We start from the raw sequence: 17,501 nt of genomic DNA, 5'->3' as shown, positions 1-17,501 counted from the left end.
AAATATCTAGGAGTTACCCTAACTAAGCAAGTGAAGGACTTGTATGAAAAAAATTTCAAAACTCTGAAGAAAGAGATTGAAGATGACCTGAGAAGATGGCATGATCTTCCTTGCTCATGGATCGGGAGAATTAACATAGTAAAAATGGCCATCCTACCAAAAGCAATCTACAGATTCAATGCAATCCCTATCAAAATAACTACACAATTTTTTAAAGACATTGAAAGTTCAATTCTGAACATCATATGGAAAAACAAAAAACCCAGAATAGCTAAAACAATCTTGTACAATAAAAGGTGCTCCGGAGGAATCTCCATACCTGATCTCAAACTGTACTATAAAGCAATAGTACTTAAAACAGCATGGTACTGGCACAGCAACAGGCTGGTTGATCAGTGGAATCGAATCGAAGACCCAGATATGAATCCACACACATATGGTCACTTGATTTTTGACAAAGAAGCCAAATCCATTCAATGGAAAAAGGATAGCATCTTCAACAAATGGTGCTGGTCTGACTGGAGGTCTATGTGTAAAAAAATGAAACTGGACCCATATTTGTCACCTTGCACAAAACTCAAATCCAAGTGGATTAAAGACCTCAACATAAAACCAGAGACACTAAGCCACTTAGAAGAAAAAGTGGGAAAGAGCCTGGAACATATTGGCACAGGAGACAACTTCCTGAACAGAACACCAACGGCCCAGGCCTTAATGTCAACCATTAATAAATGGGACCTCATGAGGCTGAGAAGCTTCTGTAAGGCAGGAGACACTGTCAAGAGAACAAAGCGACAGCCTACAGACTGGGAAAAATTCTTCACCAACCCTACATCTGACAAAGGTCTAATATCCAAAATATATAAAGAACTCAAGAAATTAAACACCACCAAACCAAATAACCCAATTGAGAAATGGGGCTTGGAACTAAACAGAGAATTCTCAACAGAGGAGTATCAAATGGCTGAGAAACACTTAAAGAAATGCTCAACCTCCTTAGTCATCAGGGAAATGCAAATCAAAACAACTCTGAGATTCCATCTTACACCCATCAGAATGGCTAAGATCAAAAATTCAAGCGACAACACATGCTGGCGAGGATGTGGGGAGAGAGGAACATCCTTCATTGCTGGTGGGAATGCAAACTAGTACAGCCACTTTGGAAATCTATCTGGTGCTATCTCAGAAAAATGGGAATAGGGCTTCCTCAAGACCCAGCTATTCCACTCCTTGGAATATACCCAGAAGATGCTCCAGCACACAACAAGAAAATTTGCTCAACCATGTTCATAGCAGACTTATTCATAATAGCCAGAACATGGAAACAGCCTAAGTGTCCCTCAGTAGAAGAGTGGATAAAGAAACTGTGGTACATATACACTATGGAATACTACTCAGCTATTAAAAACAAGGAATTCCCGAAATTTGTGGATAAATGGATTGAGCTAGAAATGATCATAATGAGTGAGTTAACCCAGAAGCAGAAAGAATCAAATGGTATATACTCACTTATATCTGCATACTAGCCCAAGGGGCATGTCCCACAAAAGCCTTCACTTACCAGGAAACTGGGACAGAGGGGAAGGCATCCTATTGGGACTCTAAATGAGAGAAGCATGGGAGAACAGCAAAATAAAAGGATCCAGAGGGTCCTAGAAATCTACAAGTAGAACAATATGATAGGCAGATTTGGGCCCAGGGGTCCCGCTCAAACTAAGGCACCAGCCAAAGACAATACAGGAGGTAAACTTTAAACCCCTTCCCAGATCTAGCCAATGGTCAGAATATTCTCTACAGTTGAGTGGAGAGTGTGATACGACTTTCTCACGTACTCTGGTGCCTCACATTTGACCATGTCCCCTGGAGGGGGAGACCTGGTGGCACTCAGAGGAAGGACAGCAAGTAGCCAAGAAGAGACTTGATACCCTATGAGAATATATAGGGGGACGTAATCCCCCTCAGGAACAGTCATAGGGGAGGGGAATAATGGGAAAATGGGGGGGGGGAGGAATGGGAGGATACAAGGGATGGGGTAAACATTGAGATGTAACAAGAATAAATTAATAAAAAAAATTAAAAAAAAAAAGAAATAGTGTTTTTGAAACAATACAAATTATAAATTTTAGTTCTTATGTTTTAGCTCTTCCTATCATTAAATAATGTTTACCCAAATATGTTATGAAAATTATATTGACATCGATACTAGAAAATATAGCAATCAATTGATAATATTTAAAGATATTTTATATCACTATTTTATACTAACTTCCTTAGCAACGGGGAATGTGTTTCAAAGACACTAAAAATAGTATTTCACACCGAGCATGTAGCATATGCCTGTAATCCCAGCACTACGGGAGGCAAGGCAGGAGGAACTCTGAATTAAAATCCAGCTTGGTCTACAAAGTGAGTGCAGGAGAGCCAAGGCTATACAGAGAAACTTTGTCTTGAAGAACAAAAAATTGTTTTAAAATGGATATTTCACATTAAATTTCAAGATCAACTTTTCTTAATTTTGTTTCCCATTAAAAAATGGGAATAACAAAAAATGGGAATAACCTGTGTTTTAAATATATTTTTATAATATTTCTGTTTTATATGTAAATTTATATTATCACACATAAATACACCAAACTACACATAGCAAGAGGTACCATGAAACAACCAGAAATTACATAAATGTTACATTCATAGATTTTTGGCTCTTTGTATTTGGCAAACTTGAAGAAATCATCTTTCCTATCTTGGTGAATCTAAAATTCTGAATGTAAATCAATATCTATCATATTTCATCTCCAACAACTTAAAACATCTATCTAGACCTAAAAACATGTTAACCATTAAACTACTAAGCAAAGTACATGATGAGCATCAAATAACTTCCTTATGAAGATGGCTTTAAATGTGGCAAACAAGCCATTGGGCAAAATGTCCTCATTTCTGCCACTGACAGAATTCTGCCTAAAAACAGGCAAGCTTAGATGCAGGCAGAGTCGACAGACGAACTCTGCTAAGACAGGGTAACCAAGTCCTCAATAGTTTCTGCCTCGCAAATATGTCTGTCAGATATATTCGATCAGAAGGCTGAAGGTGATGCTCCAAGATTATAGAGAGTTTTGGGTGACTGTTCAGGCAATTTGGAAGCTGTTAACCTGCACTCCCGTTTTACTCAGGGAATTAAGTTTTATTCCTTCTCAAGTCTCTAATGGGGTTGAAGACCAGATATTTAGTCTTATAATCTGTTTTTATGCTTATCTTTGCTAGTATTCCTGCCTCTAGGTTGTTTAGCAACCTCTGACATCATCACAACCTGACACTCTGTGCCAGGGGCGCAGGATATAAGAGGGACCTACCTGCTGCCCCCCCTCTCACACGCACATTCCTACACTTCTCTCTTGCACTTTTTCTAAGGGAGCCTCCCCCCCCTGCTCTGTCTCTCTACCTTCAAGGCTCATTCAGATCCTAACTCCTCTCTCCTTCCTTTCCCCAAATAAATCTCTCTATATTAATATAGGTTGCATGGAATCTCATTTTTAATAATTACTATAATAATATATTAACAAATACTTTATACTTATATTTATATATTCTAAATGTTTACATAGAAATAGCAGCATTTTAAAAACAGGATGATGATTCCAAGATGGCGTCAGCCAGTATGCACCGTATCTGATCTACTCTGAGGAGACCAGGGACGTGAATGGAGCCACAGACTGCTGGATCTTGAGACCTGTAGGTGAGTGGTGTCCCAAATTCCACAGATCACCAGTGGGCCTACTCCTGGGTCAAGCAACATCCCAGAGATGCTAAATGCACGCCCCAAACTCCGGAACGGAATCCACATGCAAACTGCAGCTGGCATATAAAGCACAGACTTGCTGTTTGGGGAGGGGATTTTCCGGAGCCCCCAGGCAGAGGAATCTCAGTGAATAGGGTGAATCTGCCCTTGGATCCCCCCCTCCACACCACCCCAAACTGCGGAGGTCACTCACCAAAGGCCGAGTGGGAACACAGGCAGCGGGACCCACCAAAGACAGCTAAAGTGGGCCTGCAGCTCGCGGGCCATCCTGGGCCCAACCTAACGCCTGACACAACGGACTGAGCCTGCAAACAGAGGCAGTTAGAAACGAGCTTGGAGTGCTTCCACGGGCCTATTGGGAGACCTGGGTCTTACTTGCAGTTTCTAATTGCTGACCTAGAGCTTTAGCGGAGACTCACAGCCCTGCGGGAAGATCAGGCACCTCGGCAACCACCAGCCCTCTGAAACCCTATTATCTCTGGCCGCCCAGCTGCAAGGTGCTGACCCTGCACTCCCCAAAGGAGAGATCCTAACTGGGGCAACTGGCCTAAGTAAGGCAGGAGCTCTCACATTATCAGGAGACGAGACGTGGGTCATGCTTGCAGTGTCTAATTGCTGACCTGGGGCTTGAGCTGAGCCTCATAGCCCTGCGGGAAGAGCAGGCATCTCGGGTGACCGCCAGCTCTCTGAAACCCTATTATCTCCGGCTGGCAGACGCAGGGCACTGACCCTGCACTCCCCAAAGGAGAGATCCTAGCTGGGGCAACTGGTCCAAACAAGGCAGGAGCTCAAATGTTATTGGGAAACGAGACATGGGTCATGCTTGCAGTGTCTAATTGCTGACCTAGAACGATCTCGGACCCAGGCTTATAGTTCTGGGAGAGGCTGGACACTCCTACAGGGTATAGAGACAGAGCTAAAAAACAACTACAGCCCAGAAGATCTGATCTACCTGACGTCTTGGCTACAAAGTGACAGGAAGAACAGGCAGCTGGGATCAACTTACACAACCACAGCGCTTGTGTGCTGACCTTATTCTAGGTCCCAAAACTGCTTATCTGAATTACAGCAGTAAAGTGAAAGGGCTCAAACAGAAACCTACTTTGGCTGACTCAGCCTGGAGTCTACGGTGCAGAGGAAAAACTCCAGGAGTGGAAACTGGATCACCTGCCTGTTCCAGGGAAATACTCCCTGATTCCCACAGGCAAGAGCACTCAACCTATAATCAGTCATCAACTATCCACTCTCAACCAGCAAAGGTCACTACAAACTACCTCCCAACATCATAGTCACCAAAATGACAAGAGAACAGCGAAAGAACGCTAACAAAAACCAAAACAGTTTGGCATCTCCAGATCCCAGCAATCCCAATGAAAACAACCTGGAGAACCTAACAGCAATGGATAGTCAAGAAAATGACCTCAAGTTCTTAGTAAAGAGGATGATAATAGAAGAAACAAATAAAATCTGAAAACAAATGCAGGAGGAGGCAAACAAGAGGACTGAAGATTTAAGAGAGTCATATAGGAGGCACTTGAAGAATTTCAGAAAAATATAAATAACCAGATGAAGAATATCATTAAAACTGTTCAAGACCTGAAGATAAAAACGGAAGCTATGAGAAAGGAACATACAGAAGAAAAACGTCGAGAGGCATCAGAGAGGAAAGCAGGCATCTCAGAAGCGGCCTTATCTAACAGATTGCAAGAAATGGAAGAACAAATATCGGGACTTGAAGATACAATCACAGAGCTGAAAACAACCATCAAGGGAAATGCTAAATCTGAGACGCTCCTGACACAGAACATTCAAGAAATCAAAGACACCATGAAAAGACGAAACTTGAGAATAATAAGGATTGAGGAAAGAGAAGGCAACTGACTCCACAGCCCAGAAAATATCTTTAATAGAATAATAGAAGAAAATTTCCCCAATTTAAAGAAGGAGATGCATATGAGCATACAAGAGGCCTACAGATCACCAAATAGAATAGACCTGAAAAGAAAATCTTCCCGCCACATAATAATAACAACACAAAATATAGAGAACAAAGAAAAATATTAAAAGTGGCAAGAGAAAAACGTCGAGTAACATATGAAGGCAAACCTATCAGAATTACTCCTGACTTCTCAGCAGAGACCATGAAAGCCAGAAGGGCCTGACAGAGGTTCTGCAAACCCTAAGGGAACACAGATACCAGACAAGATTACTTTATCCGGCGAAATTATCAATAACCATTGACGGAGAAAACAAGATATTCCATGACAAAAACAAATTCAAACAGTACCTAGCCACAAATCCGGCTTTACAGAAGTTACTAGAAGGAAAACTCCACCCCAAACGGTCCAACTACAACCAAAACTACATAGGAAATAGATAACTATAGCATCACAAAATCACAACATCACAAAATCTCAGCTGTTACAAATACCAAAAATGAAGGGACTTACCAATCACTGGTCATCAATATCTCTCAACGTCAATGGTCTCAATTCTCCAATAAAAAGACACAGACTAATGGAGGGGATGCATAAACATGACCCAACGTTCTTCTGCATTCAAGAAACATATCTCAACCACAAGGACAGACATTGCCACAGAGTAAAAGGTTGGGGAAAAATATTCCAAGCAAATAGTCACAAGAAAGAAGCTGGGGTAGCCATTCTAATATCTAATAAAATAGACTTTCAATCAAAAGGGATGAGGATGGACACTTCGTACTCGTCTAAGGTAAAGTCAATCAAGAAGACATCACGATTTTGAACATCTATGCTCCTAATACAAGGGCTCCCACATTTGTAAAAGAGTTATTAACAAAGCTTGCCCCACTCATTGATACCCACACATTAATAGTGGGAGACTTCAACACCCCACTTTCACTCAAGGATAGGTCTTTTAATCAAAAACTAAGCCAGGAAATAACCTCATTAACCAATGTCATGAATCAAATAGATCTAACAGATATATACAGAACTTTCCACCCAAACGCAAAGGATTATACCTTTTTCTCAGCACCCCATGGAACATTCTCTAAAAGTGATCACATAGTTGGTCATGAAGCAAACCTCAACAGATACAAGAAGATTGAAATAATACCTTGTATCTTATCAGATCACCATGGTCTAAGGCTGGACTTCAACAACAATAGAAATAACAAAAAGCATACTAACACGTGGAAACTAAACAACTTTCTACTTAATGACACATGGGTCAATGAAGAAATAAGGGAAGAAATAAAAGACTTCCTGAAATTCAATGAAAATGATGGAACAACATACCCAAATTTGTGGGACACATTGAAAGCAGTGCTAAGAGGAAAATTCATAGCACTAAGTATCTTTAAAAAGAAAATGGAAACATCCCACATAAACAACTTAACAACACACCTGGAAATGCTAGAAAAAAAAGAAGCAGAAACACCCAAGAGGAGTAGATGCCTAGAAATAATCAAACTCAAGGCTGAAATCAATACATTAGAAACAGAGAGAACAATCCAAAGAATCAACAAAACCAAGAGCTGGTTCTTTGAGAAAATTAACAAGATAGACAAACCCTTAGCCAATCTAACTAAAAGACAGAGAAACACTATCCAAATAAACAAAATCAGAAATGAAAAGGGAGACATAACAACAGACACCGAAGAAATACAAAGAACCATAAGAACCTACTTTAAAGCCATTTATGCAACAAAATTTGAAAATCTAAGGGAAATGGACACTTTTCTTGACCGATTCCATTTGCCAAAATTGAACCAAGACCAGATAAACAAATTAATAGCCCTATTTTGCTTATAGAAATAGAAGCAACCATTGATAGTCTCCCAACTAAAAAGAGCCCAGGGATAGATGGCTTCAGCGCAGAATTCTACCAGTCCTTCAAAGACGAGCTAATACCGATAGTATTCAAGCTATTCTGAAAGATAGAACTGGACGGAACATTACCAAATTCCTTCTATGAAGCCATAGTCAGGTTGATACCTAAGCCCCACAAAGACCCAACAAAAAAGAGAATCTCAGACCAATTTCTCTTATGAACATTGACGCAAAAACACTCAATAAAATACTCGCAAAACGAATACAAGGGCATATCAAAGACATCATTCACCATGACCAGGTAGGCTTCATTCCAGGCATGCAGGGATGGTTTAACATATGGAAATCCATCAATGTAATCCAACATATAAACAAACTGAAAGAGAAAAACCACATGGTCATCTCCTTAGATGCAGAAAAAGCATTTGACAAAATCCAATACCCATACATGTTTAAAGTTCTGGAGAGATCAGGAATACAAGGCACTTATCTAAACATAATAAAGGCTATATACAGCAAACCAACAGCTAACATTAAATTAAATGGAGAGATACTCAAGGAAATCCCTCTAAAATCGGGGACCAGACAAGGCTACCTTCTGTCCCCATATCTCTTCAATATAGTTCTTGAAGTTCTAGCCAGAGCAATAAGACATCCAAAGGAGATCAAGGGGATCCAAATGGGAAAGGAAGAAGTCAAATTATCCCTATTTGCAGATGATATGATAGTGTATATAAGTGACTCGCAAAATTCCACCAGAGAACTCCTACAGCTGAGAAACACCTTCAGCAAATTGGCAGGATACAAAATAAACTCAAAAAAGTCAGTAGCCTTCCTGTATACAAATGACAACCAGGCAGAGGAAGAAATTAGGAAAACTACTCCCTTCACGATAGCCACAAACAATATAAAATATCTAGGAGTAACTCTAACCAAGCAAGTGAAGGACTTATTTGAAAAAAAATTAACCTTCTGAAGAAAGAGATTGAAGATGACATCAGAAGATGGAGGGATTTACCTTGTTCATGGATCGGGAGAATTAACATAGTAAAAATGGCCATCTTACCAACAGCAATTTACAGATTCAACGCAATCCCTTTCAAAATACCTACAAAATATTTTGAAGATATTGAAAGATCAATTCTCAGATTCATATGGAGAAATAAAAAGCCCAGAATAGCAAAAACAATCCTATACAATAAAAGATCCTTCAGAGGAATCTCCTTACCTGATCTCAAGCTGTACTACAGAGCAACAGTAATTAAAACAGCATGGTACTGGCAAAGCAATAGGCTGGTGGATCAATGGAATCGAACTGAAGACCCAGAGATGAATTCACACACAATGACACCACATGCTGGTGGGAATGCAAACTAGTATAACCACTTTGGAAATCTATCTGGCGCTTTCTCAGAAAAATGGAAATAGGGCTTCCTCAAGACCCAGCTATCCCATTCTTTGGAATATACCCAGAAATTGCCCTACCACACAACAGGGACATATGCTCAACCATGTTCATAGCTGCTTTATACATAATAGCCAGAACATGGAAACAGCCTAAGTGTCCCTCAGTAGAAGAATGGACTAAGAAACTGTGGTACATCTACACTATGGAATACTACTCAGCTATTAAAAACAAGGAATTCCCGAAATTTGTGAACAAATGAGTGAGTTCACCCAGAAGCGAAAAGAGACAAATGGTATATACCCACTTATATGGAGACACTAGTTCAAGGGGTACATCCCATGAAAGACTTTACTTACCAGGAATGTGGGTCAGAGGAGAGGACATCCTATTGAGACTTTAGGTGAGAGTATCATGGAAGAATGGGGAAATAGAAGGATCCAGAGGGTCCTGGAAACCTACAAGAAGAACTTTATGGCAGGCAGATCTGGGTCCTGGGGTCCTCCTCAAACTAAGGCACCAGCCAAGGAGAATATAGGCAGTAAGCTTCGAACTCTTACCAGGACCTAGCCGACGAGCAGGATATTCTCCACCGTTGAGTGGAGAGTGAGATCTGACTCTCACACGAACTCTGGTGCCCCTTTTCTGACCACGTCCCCTGGATGGGGAGGCCTGGCGGCACTCAGAGGAAGGATAGCAAGTTACCAAGAAGAGACTCGATACCCTAAGGGCATATATAGGGGGAGGAGGTCTCAATCACAGACGTAGGGAAGGGGAGAAGGGGGAAAGTGTGAGGGAGGGAGGAATAGGCGGAAACAAGGGAAGGGCTAACAATCGAGATGTAATATGAATAAATTAATAAAAAAAAGGATGATGTTATTTTGTTCCATATGACCAACATTCACTGAAACAAACTTTATACTGATAAAATATTATATGTGTAAGATACTATTGGTAAGACTTTTAATATATTATTTAGAGTGCATACTTGAGAGACATGAAATATTTGAATATTTTTTAAATTACATTTTTTAAATACTAGAATTTTAATTCAAGAATTTAATCCATTAATATTAAATATAATTGTTACTGTATTTGGATCTAGGTAAATCATTTTATTGTCTGCTTTTCTGTTTGTTTCTTTTATTCTTTTTGTAGTTAGTATCCCATTCATCCTAGCTTTTGAGGAGTTATTTGAATATTCAAAATTTGAGTATACCTACCTTGCATTTTTTACAATAGACTAGAGGCTCATCCATAACTTTGCATAGCTCAAAGAAAAAAATTCATACTGATTTGGGTCTAGAGGCACACACCTATAATCCCAACATTCTGGGAGGCAGAGGCTGGTGAATCTGTGAATTCGAGGCCAGCTGGTCTACAAAGTGAGTCCAGGACAGCCAAGGCTACACAGAGAAACTCTGTCTCAAAAAATAAAAACAAAAACAAAAAACAAAAAAAAAATAGAGCAAAACAAAAAAATTCATACTGTACCATTTCACATAAAATGTTGAAACTTATATAGGTCCTTATCCTTCATACTTAGGCTTTCATAAGGTAAATAGTTTATGTATTTATAACTACCTATGATATAAACTTAGAAATGATTAAGTATTTTCCTGTCCCAATCTATCCCTCCCTCTCTTCCTCCTGACTAATTACGTGTTTAGAACATCTGAACTTACTGTCTTTTCTCAATATTTTCAATCTGTCTCACTTTTACTCATTAGATATCTTCTATTTTACTCTCCAATTAATCCACTCTTTGTTCTTTCTTTACCAGTCAATACTAGTTAATTTTGTCCAGTGACTACTGTACATTAGGTATGACTCCTCCTCTATGCCTGACTCCAATTCCCCTCTCTGCCCTGTTTGCGTCCCTGCCCTGACTGCCTTTGATGATGAATTGTGTGATACAGAAGTGTAAGTTCCTCACATGTTGCTTTTGTTTCATAACAATAGAAAATGTAACTAAGACAAAAGGAGCCTTACACATTTAATTCCACCCTAAAATGCTTCAGCATAGTCTCAGGAAATTGCTAAACTAAATGTGAAAGTAATACTCTAATACAGAAACTTACAATACATATTAGCATTAGATATGACTAACCTTTTTTTCTGACTTTCCACCTCTTTTCTTTGGTAGGGCAATTTTAATAGTGATGTCCTTCTTAGTGGCTGAGGTATCTCCAGTTGGCTTAGTTTGTCTTGATTTCTTGCTGGTCTGTGGTATTGGCAGTAGGATAGTTTTTTTCTGTGGAGGCTTCTTTGAAGATTGAGCTCCTTTAGAAGTGGAAGACTTTGTTTTCCCAGAGGTGGAAGAAATTGTTTTCTGGGAAGTTGAAGACTTTGTTTTCTCAGAGGTAGAAGACTGTGTTTCCCCTGTATCTTTCAATGTAAGTGCTGAGAAAAGAGCTTAGTAACAAAAATTAAAGAAAATGATATAGTAAACTGATAAGAGATAATCTTATGATCCAAAAAAGTTTAGCTTTAAAACTTCTCAAAGTTTATTCATAAAAATTATCAATTTTTTTTTAAAAAATAGGGCTTCTCTGTGTAGCTCTGGCTGTCCTAGAACTCACTCTATAGACCAGGTTGGTCTTGAACTCAGAGACCACCTGCCTCTGCCTCTCAATGTTGAGATTATAGGCGTGCACCACCAGTGCCTGGCTTCATGAAAATTATTTTAAACAAGGTCCAAATTAGAAAAACTAGAGATGAAAGGGAGAATTACAGAAGCATGCTTTGCAATCTGTCTTCTACTATAATAAAAAGCCTAAAGGAAAACATTAATTTTCTTGAAATATACAGTCTACTAAAGTTAAATAAAGATAAAGCAAATATAACTTAAATAGATTCATAATACCTAGTGACATAGAAGCAGTAACTAAAAAATCTACCAACTAAAAACAGCTCAGGGACAGATGGAATGAGCATAAACTTCTACCAGATGTTCAAAGAAGAAAAATGAGAATAGTCACAGATTATTCTGCAAAAGAGAAAAATTTAAATTTGTCTTACAAATTCATCATTATCCTGATACCAAAGTATACGAAGACACTACGAAAGAAAACAATAGACCAATATCCATTATGAATATAGGTAAAAATCTCAATAAAGTATTATAAACCAAACTCAAGAACACACCAAAAAGATTGTCCATCATCAAGTCAGTTTCATCCCAGTGAGGCAGGGGTGGTTCAACATATGTAAATAAACAAATGTAATCCAGTATATAAATAGACTAAAGTACAAAAACCACATGATCATCTCACAGAGATACAAAAAACTCTTTAACAAAATTCAACATTGCTGATAAAGTCCTGAAGTGATCAGGAATATGAGGGACATACCTCAATACAATTATGTTGAGGCAATTTATAACAAGCTCACAATCAACAACCCTTGAAAATGTGGAAATTTTAAAAAACCATTTCCATTAAAATCACTCTTTCCATACCTGTTCAATATAGTGTCTAAGTCTTAGCTAGAACATGAAGATCACGATCTAAGACAATAGAAAGAGATCTACAAATAGGAAATGATAAATCAAAGTATCCTTATTTGGCGAGAATATGATTTATACATAAAAACTTTATATATTACACCAGGAATTTTCTATAGCTTTTAAACTTATTCCACAAAACAGCAGGATACAAAATGAACACACAAATTAGTAGCCTCCCTATATACAAATGACAAAGAAATCAGAGAAACATCATATCTCAGAAGTTATATTGGAATAACTCAAACTAAGCAAATAAAGGATTTGTATGATAAAAAATTTAATAAACTGAAGAAATAAAGTGAAGACATCAAAAAATGCTGACTCTCCATGGTCGTGGATTGGATAGGATTAGTATTATGAAAATGGAATGGAATGAAAAAATGAAATGGAATGAAAAGGAAACCTACAGATTCAATGTAATAACCATCAAAATTCCAATGCAATTTTCACAGAACTATAATGAACAATCTACAATTTCATGTGGAAACATACATACAAAATCAAAATAGCTGTACTTCAGAGCTCCGTTAATATAAACATCATGATGTTGGCATAAAAGTAGAAACACTAAACAATGGAATAAAATTAAAGACGTGACTATAAGCCCACACACCTACAGACTATTTACTTATTTTGTGAATGAGGAGAAAGGAGAGAATCTTCAACAAATGATACTGGTTAAAATGAATAGCTTCGTGTAGGAGACTGAAAACAGGTTCATCTATCTCAACCTGCAAAAACAAACTCTAAACAGACTAAGGACCTAAGCATAAGACCCAAAATCTTAAATTTGATAAAAGAGAAAATAGTGAGTACACTTAAACTCATAGATACAGGAAAGGACTCTTTGAACAGGACCCCAGTAGTTTGTACATTAAAATGAAAATGAAACAAGACCCCATGAAGCTAAGAAGCTTCTGTACAGGAAAGAATACAATGATTTGAGAAAAAAAAAAAAAGAAAGGAAAAGTAAAAAATAATCCATTTCCAACTGTATATCTGAAAGACTGCTAGTATATTTGCAATATACAAAGGAATAAAATAGCTGAACAACAAGAAAACAATTACCCCGATTTTAAAAATGGGATATGGAACAGAACAAAGTTCTGAAAACATGAAACACAAATTGCCAAGAAACTCTTTAAAAACAGTGAACATCTATACACACCAGGAAAACACATAAAAGCTCACCTTACCCTATTCAGAATGGCCAAGATCAATAAAACAAATGACAGCTTATGCTGGCTAGGATGTGGAGTAAGGAGATCACTCATCTATTGCTTGTGGGAGTGAAAACTTGTAAGGCCACTATGGAAATTGGTATGGCTGTTCCTCGAAAAGATAGAAATCTGTCTACCTCAAGCTCCTGTTATAGCACCTTAGTATACACCCAAAGGACTCTACAACCTACTACAGAAGTCCTGGCTCATCCACGCTCACTACTGCCCTATTCATAACCATTAGACATTGATAAGATCTTTGATATTCATCAACTGATGAATGGAAAATGAAAATGTGATAAATGTGCATAATGGAATATGTGATAAATTTATATAATGCAATATTATTCAACTGCTAACAAAAACAAAACTATAAAATTTGTAAGTACACTGTTCAATTTAGAAAAATATCATCCAAAATTAGGTAATGCAGATGCAGAATGAAGTACATTACATATGTTCTCTTATATGTACATGTCAGTATTTACATTTTCGGTATGTACTTCATTTAGAATACACATACAGGTTAGGTAACTAGAGATGGACCAGATGGGAGGAGGCATAGGATGTTCCAAGGAAAGTGGAATAGAATGTAGTGTCATAAAGGGGAAATTAGAACAAATAAAGGCAGTAAGAGATGGGAGGAAAAAGTAGAGGGCAGAACATGGGAGGAAAACTCCAAATGGAAATCTACTTACAATGAAAGCCTCCTAAAATATAATGGAGAAAAATAATCATCTCAACAAGCTACAAACTGAGCAAGCTATAATAACCACCTGCCTACAAGATATACCCACTGGCACAATATTAGCATAAATTTTGGGAGAGGCAGGGAGTAACCAACTACTTTTAGACTAGATTTAACGCCCACTCCCTGAGATGGAACCTAAAACGTACTGGTAATGAGACTAAGAACCTGTGAAAAGACAGGTCAAATGTCCTAGGGGAAAGCCTAGCATGATTCTGATAAATGGACATAGTATACAGAATGACTCTTAATGAATAACATACATGAATGATCAATAATCATTGACTGTGATTCACTCAATAATTTTTAGAGAAGCTTCCTGCCATGAGTGGTTGGTAATTAGCAAAGAGATCTACAACTTGACCACCTGAAGAGTTGAGAGAGTTTGGAGTGCTCAATCCTAAATGGGATATCTGTACCACTCTCATTTCCTCAAGGATCAGTTATCTATGTAGAAAAGAAGACAGAAAGAGTCTAACCAGAGACAGAAAAGGAATTTGATGACAGTATTTTAAAGAAACAATGGAAGCCACTCTTCCAAATTCACAAAGAACATGACAAAATGCACAGGACCTACACAAGCCTAAGCCAGACAAAATTCCAGCATGGATGAGGTAAAGAAGATACAAAGTCCCAGCCCTTAGCTAAGAATCTATATTCAAAATCGACAGTGGCTGTGAATGAAAAACCAGTTTTCTTCAATAGATGGTATGGTGCATATCAACCACACTCTACAACAGGCACGATGTAGTACATAAACACAATGGAGACACCTATTTTGTAAACTTTCTTTTTGTTAATGAATAATAGGAACCCGATATCCTATACAAAGCAAGATGGGTAAAGTCATTGGAAGAGTTGGGGGAGGAAACACAGTAAGATCAAAATATAAAGTTGAATTTTTAAACAATAAATAAAATCATTAAAAACATTATTTTAAACAAAAATGCCAGTCAAAATGAAATTGTAGGTACATTAACTTTTCATCATCAGGAAATAACTTGATTCTGTAAAATATGAATTTACTAGAACAACCAACATATTTAATTTAGCACAGTGAAAAGTTTTATCAACTTATCACTGTGCTACTTTTGGTATTTGTTTTCTTAAAATCTATCATTCTTTTTAAAATATAGTATGCTATTATTCAATACTGAGCAATCAACTTGCAAATCCAAAGCAAAGCAATCACCTGAAATTGCTTCTTCATCATCGGAAGATTGAGCTTGGTCTTTCCCAGGCTTGGTGACTCTTTTGCCCTTGGGTTTTTTCTTAGCTTTGTTGAGTTATGAAATGAAAAACAAAAATTACTCACATTTAAACCTAGAACACATTATATTCCAATATGAATGCTAAACAATAAAGCTTCTAAAACAGCATACTCCAGCATACGTTATGTATAAGAACATATATCATGGCATGATAATTCTAAGAATGCAGTAGTGGCATGCATACCTAGGCAGTAACAAAAACTTTTTATTTGGACTTAAGACACACTCACCATGAGGGAAACCATATCTGGTACTGGAAACCCAGCTAATAATATTGTGTTAGAGAGTAAAGGTTATTAGAGGACCATCTGCAACCACTAATTTAACTAAACAAGCACAGGCCCTAACAAGAATCTATAAAATTGCCTTTTAAAAACTAATTAGTTCATTTACTTTATATCCCAATTGTAGCCGCTCCCTCCTTTCCTCCAGATTTCACTCTCCCTCTCTCTTACTCCTATCCCCCCTCCCATACTACAAAAAAAGGAAGCCCCCTCGTCCCACCATAGCACATCAAGGTGCATCAGGACTGAGCACATCTTCCCCTGTGGCATGGAGAGGCAGCCCGGAAGCAGGGAGGTGATCAAAAAGCAGGCAACATTGTCCATGTCAGAGATAGCTGCTGCTCCTCTTACCAGGACAGCCACATGAAACCTGAGTTGCCCAAAAATATGGAAAACTTTACAAATTTGCATGTCAGCTTTGCAAAGAGCCATCCTAATCTTTTCTCTACTGTACCAATTTTAGTATGTGTGCTGCTGAAGCGAACACTATAAACATTGTCTTTATACCCACAGATAATTGCAGTCTTCACTCCTCATCAAGGAAACTTCAGATTGCCACAGACAGAGACAATTACAATAAAACACAGTGAATCAAAACAGAGTGGTGGAGAAGAGTAAGAATGGATATGTCTGGTTTTTCTACATGTAGCCATCCAGTTAGACCAGCACAATTTGTTGAAGATGGTATCTTTTTTATATTATATGGATTTGGCTTCTTTGTCAAAAATCAAGTGTCCATAGGTATGTGGTTTATTTTTGAGTCTTTGATTCGATTCCATTGATCACCATCCTATTTCTATGCCAGTACCATCTTGTTTTTATTATTGCACTCCAGGTATACTCAGGTAATCAATTTTATTCCTTCTCAAGCCTATGATGGGGTTGAAGACCAAATAGTTTAATTTTACATTAAGCTTAGTTGTTTAGGGATTAAGATGTTTTTAGGTCTAGATAGATGTTTTAAGCTGATAACGACAAGATATGATTGATAATTATTTACATTCAGAATTTTAGATGCACCAAGATTGGAAAGATATTTTCTTCAAGGCTGCCAAATACAAAAAGCCAAAATGCTAAGAATGTAGCATTTATATAATTCCTGATTGTGTCATGGTTCTTCTTGCTATTGGTAGTTTATTGACTATATGTATAATAATATAAATATATATGTAAAAATATTTAAGAAATAAAAGAAAGAAAAAAGAATGGGTATGTTTAAAGAACACTCATATGACAAAGCTGAGGGAACAATTTTCATGAAGTCAGAAAAGCTGTAAAAAGCCAGAGGGTTAGGAAGTTTCCTCTAAGACTGTGTCTGCTTATAATATTAGAAAAAACTCCCATAAAATCTCATCAACATCACTGCCAAACATGAGATGAACAAGAATGACACCAATATATATGTAAACAAACTAGGCAGAGAAAAGCCCATGAATCTCAACCCTAATCAAAGG

The 17,501-nt window shown here is 37.7% G+C and overlaps 1 protein-coding gene and 1 non-coding gene across 2 annotated transcripts in view; both read right to left on the bottom strand.

Moving 5' to 3' along the window:
- LOC127185202 (sex comb on midleg-like protein 2) overlaps positions 1-17,501 on the bottom strand; it is a 104,185-nt gene that overhangs the window by 16,686 nt on the left and 69,998 nt on the right. The window contains exons 7-8 of the mRNA XM_051141763.1: positions 15,685-15,768; positions 11,127-11,431 (exon numbers count right to left, since the gene is read on the bottom strand). Coding sequence (XP_050997720.1) covers positions 11,127-11,431; positions 15,685-15,768 — 389 coding nt within the window. The remainder of the gene's footprint in view (positions 1-11,126; positions 11,432-15,684; positions 15,769-17,501) is intronic.
- Positions 16,429-16,534, bottom strand: LOC127185989 (U6 spliceosomal RNA). The gene has a single exon (XR_007830252.1). It is a non-coding gene; the product is annotated as a U6 spliceosomal RNA (small nuclear RNA).

The sequence above is a fragment of the Acomys russatus genome, chromosome X (genome assembly GCF_903995435.1).
Source record: "Acomys russatus chromosome X, mAcoRus1.1, whole genome shotgun sequence".
In the NCBI taxonomy this organism is placed as follows: Eukaryota; Metazoa; Chordata; class Mammalia; order Rodentia; family Muridae; genus Acomys; species Acomys russatus.
This window is presented reverse-complemented; position numbering and strand designations above follow the sequence as displayed.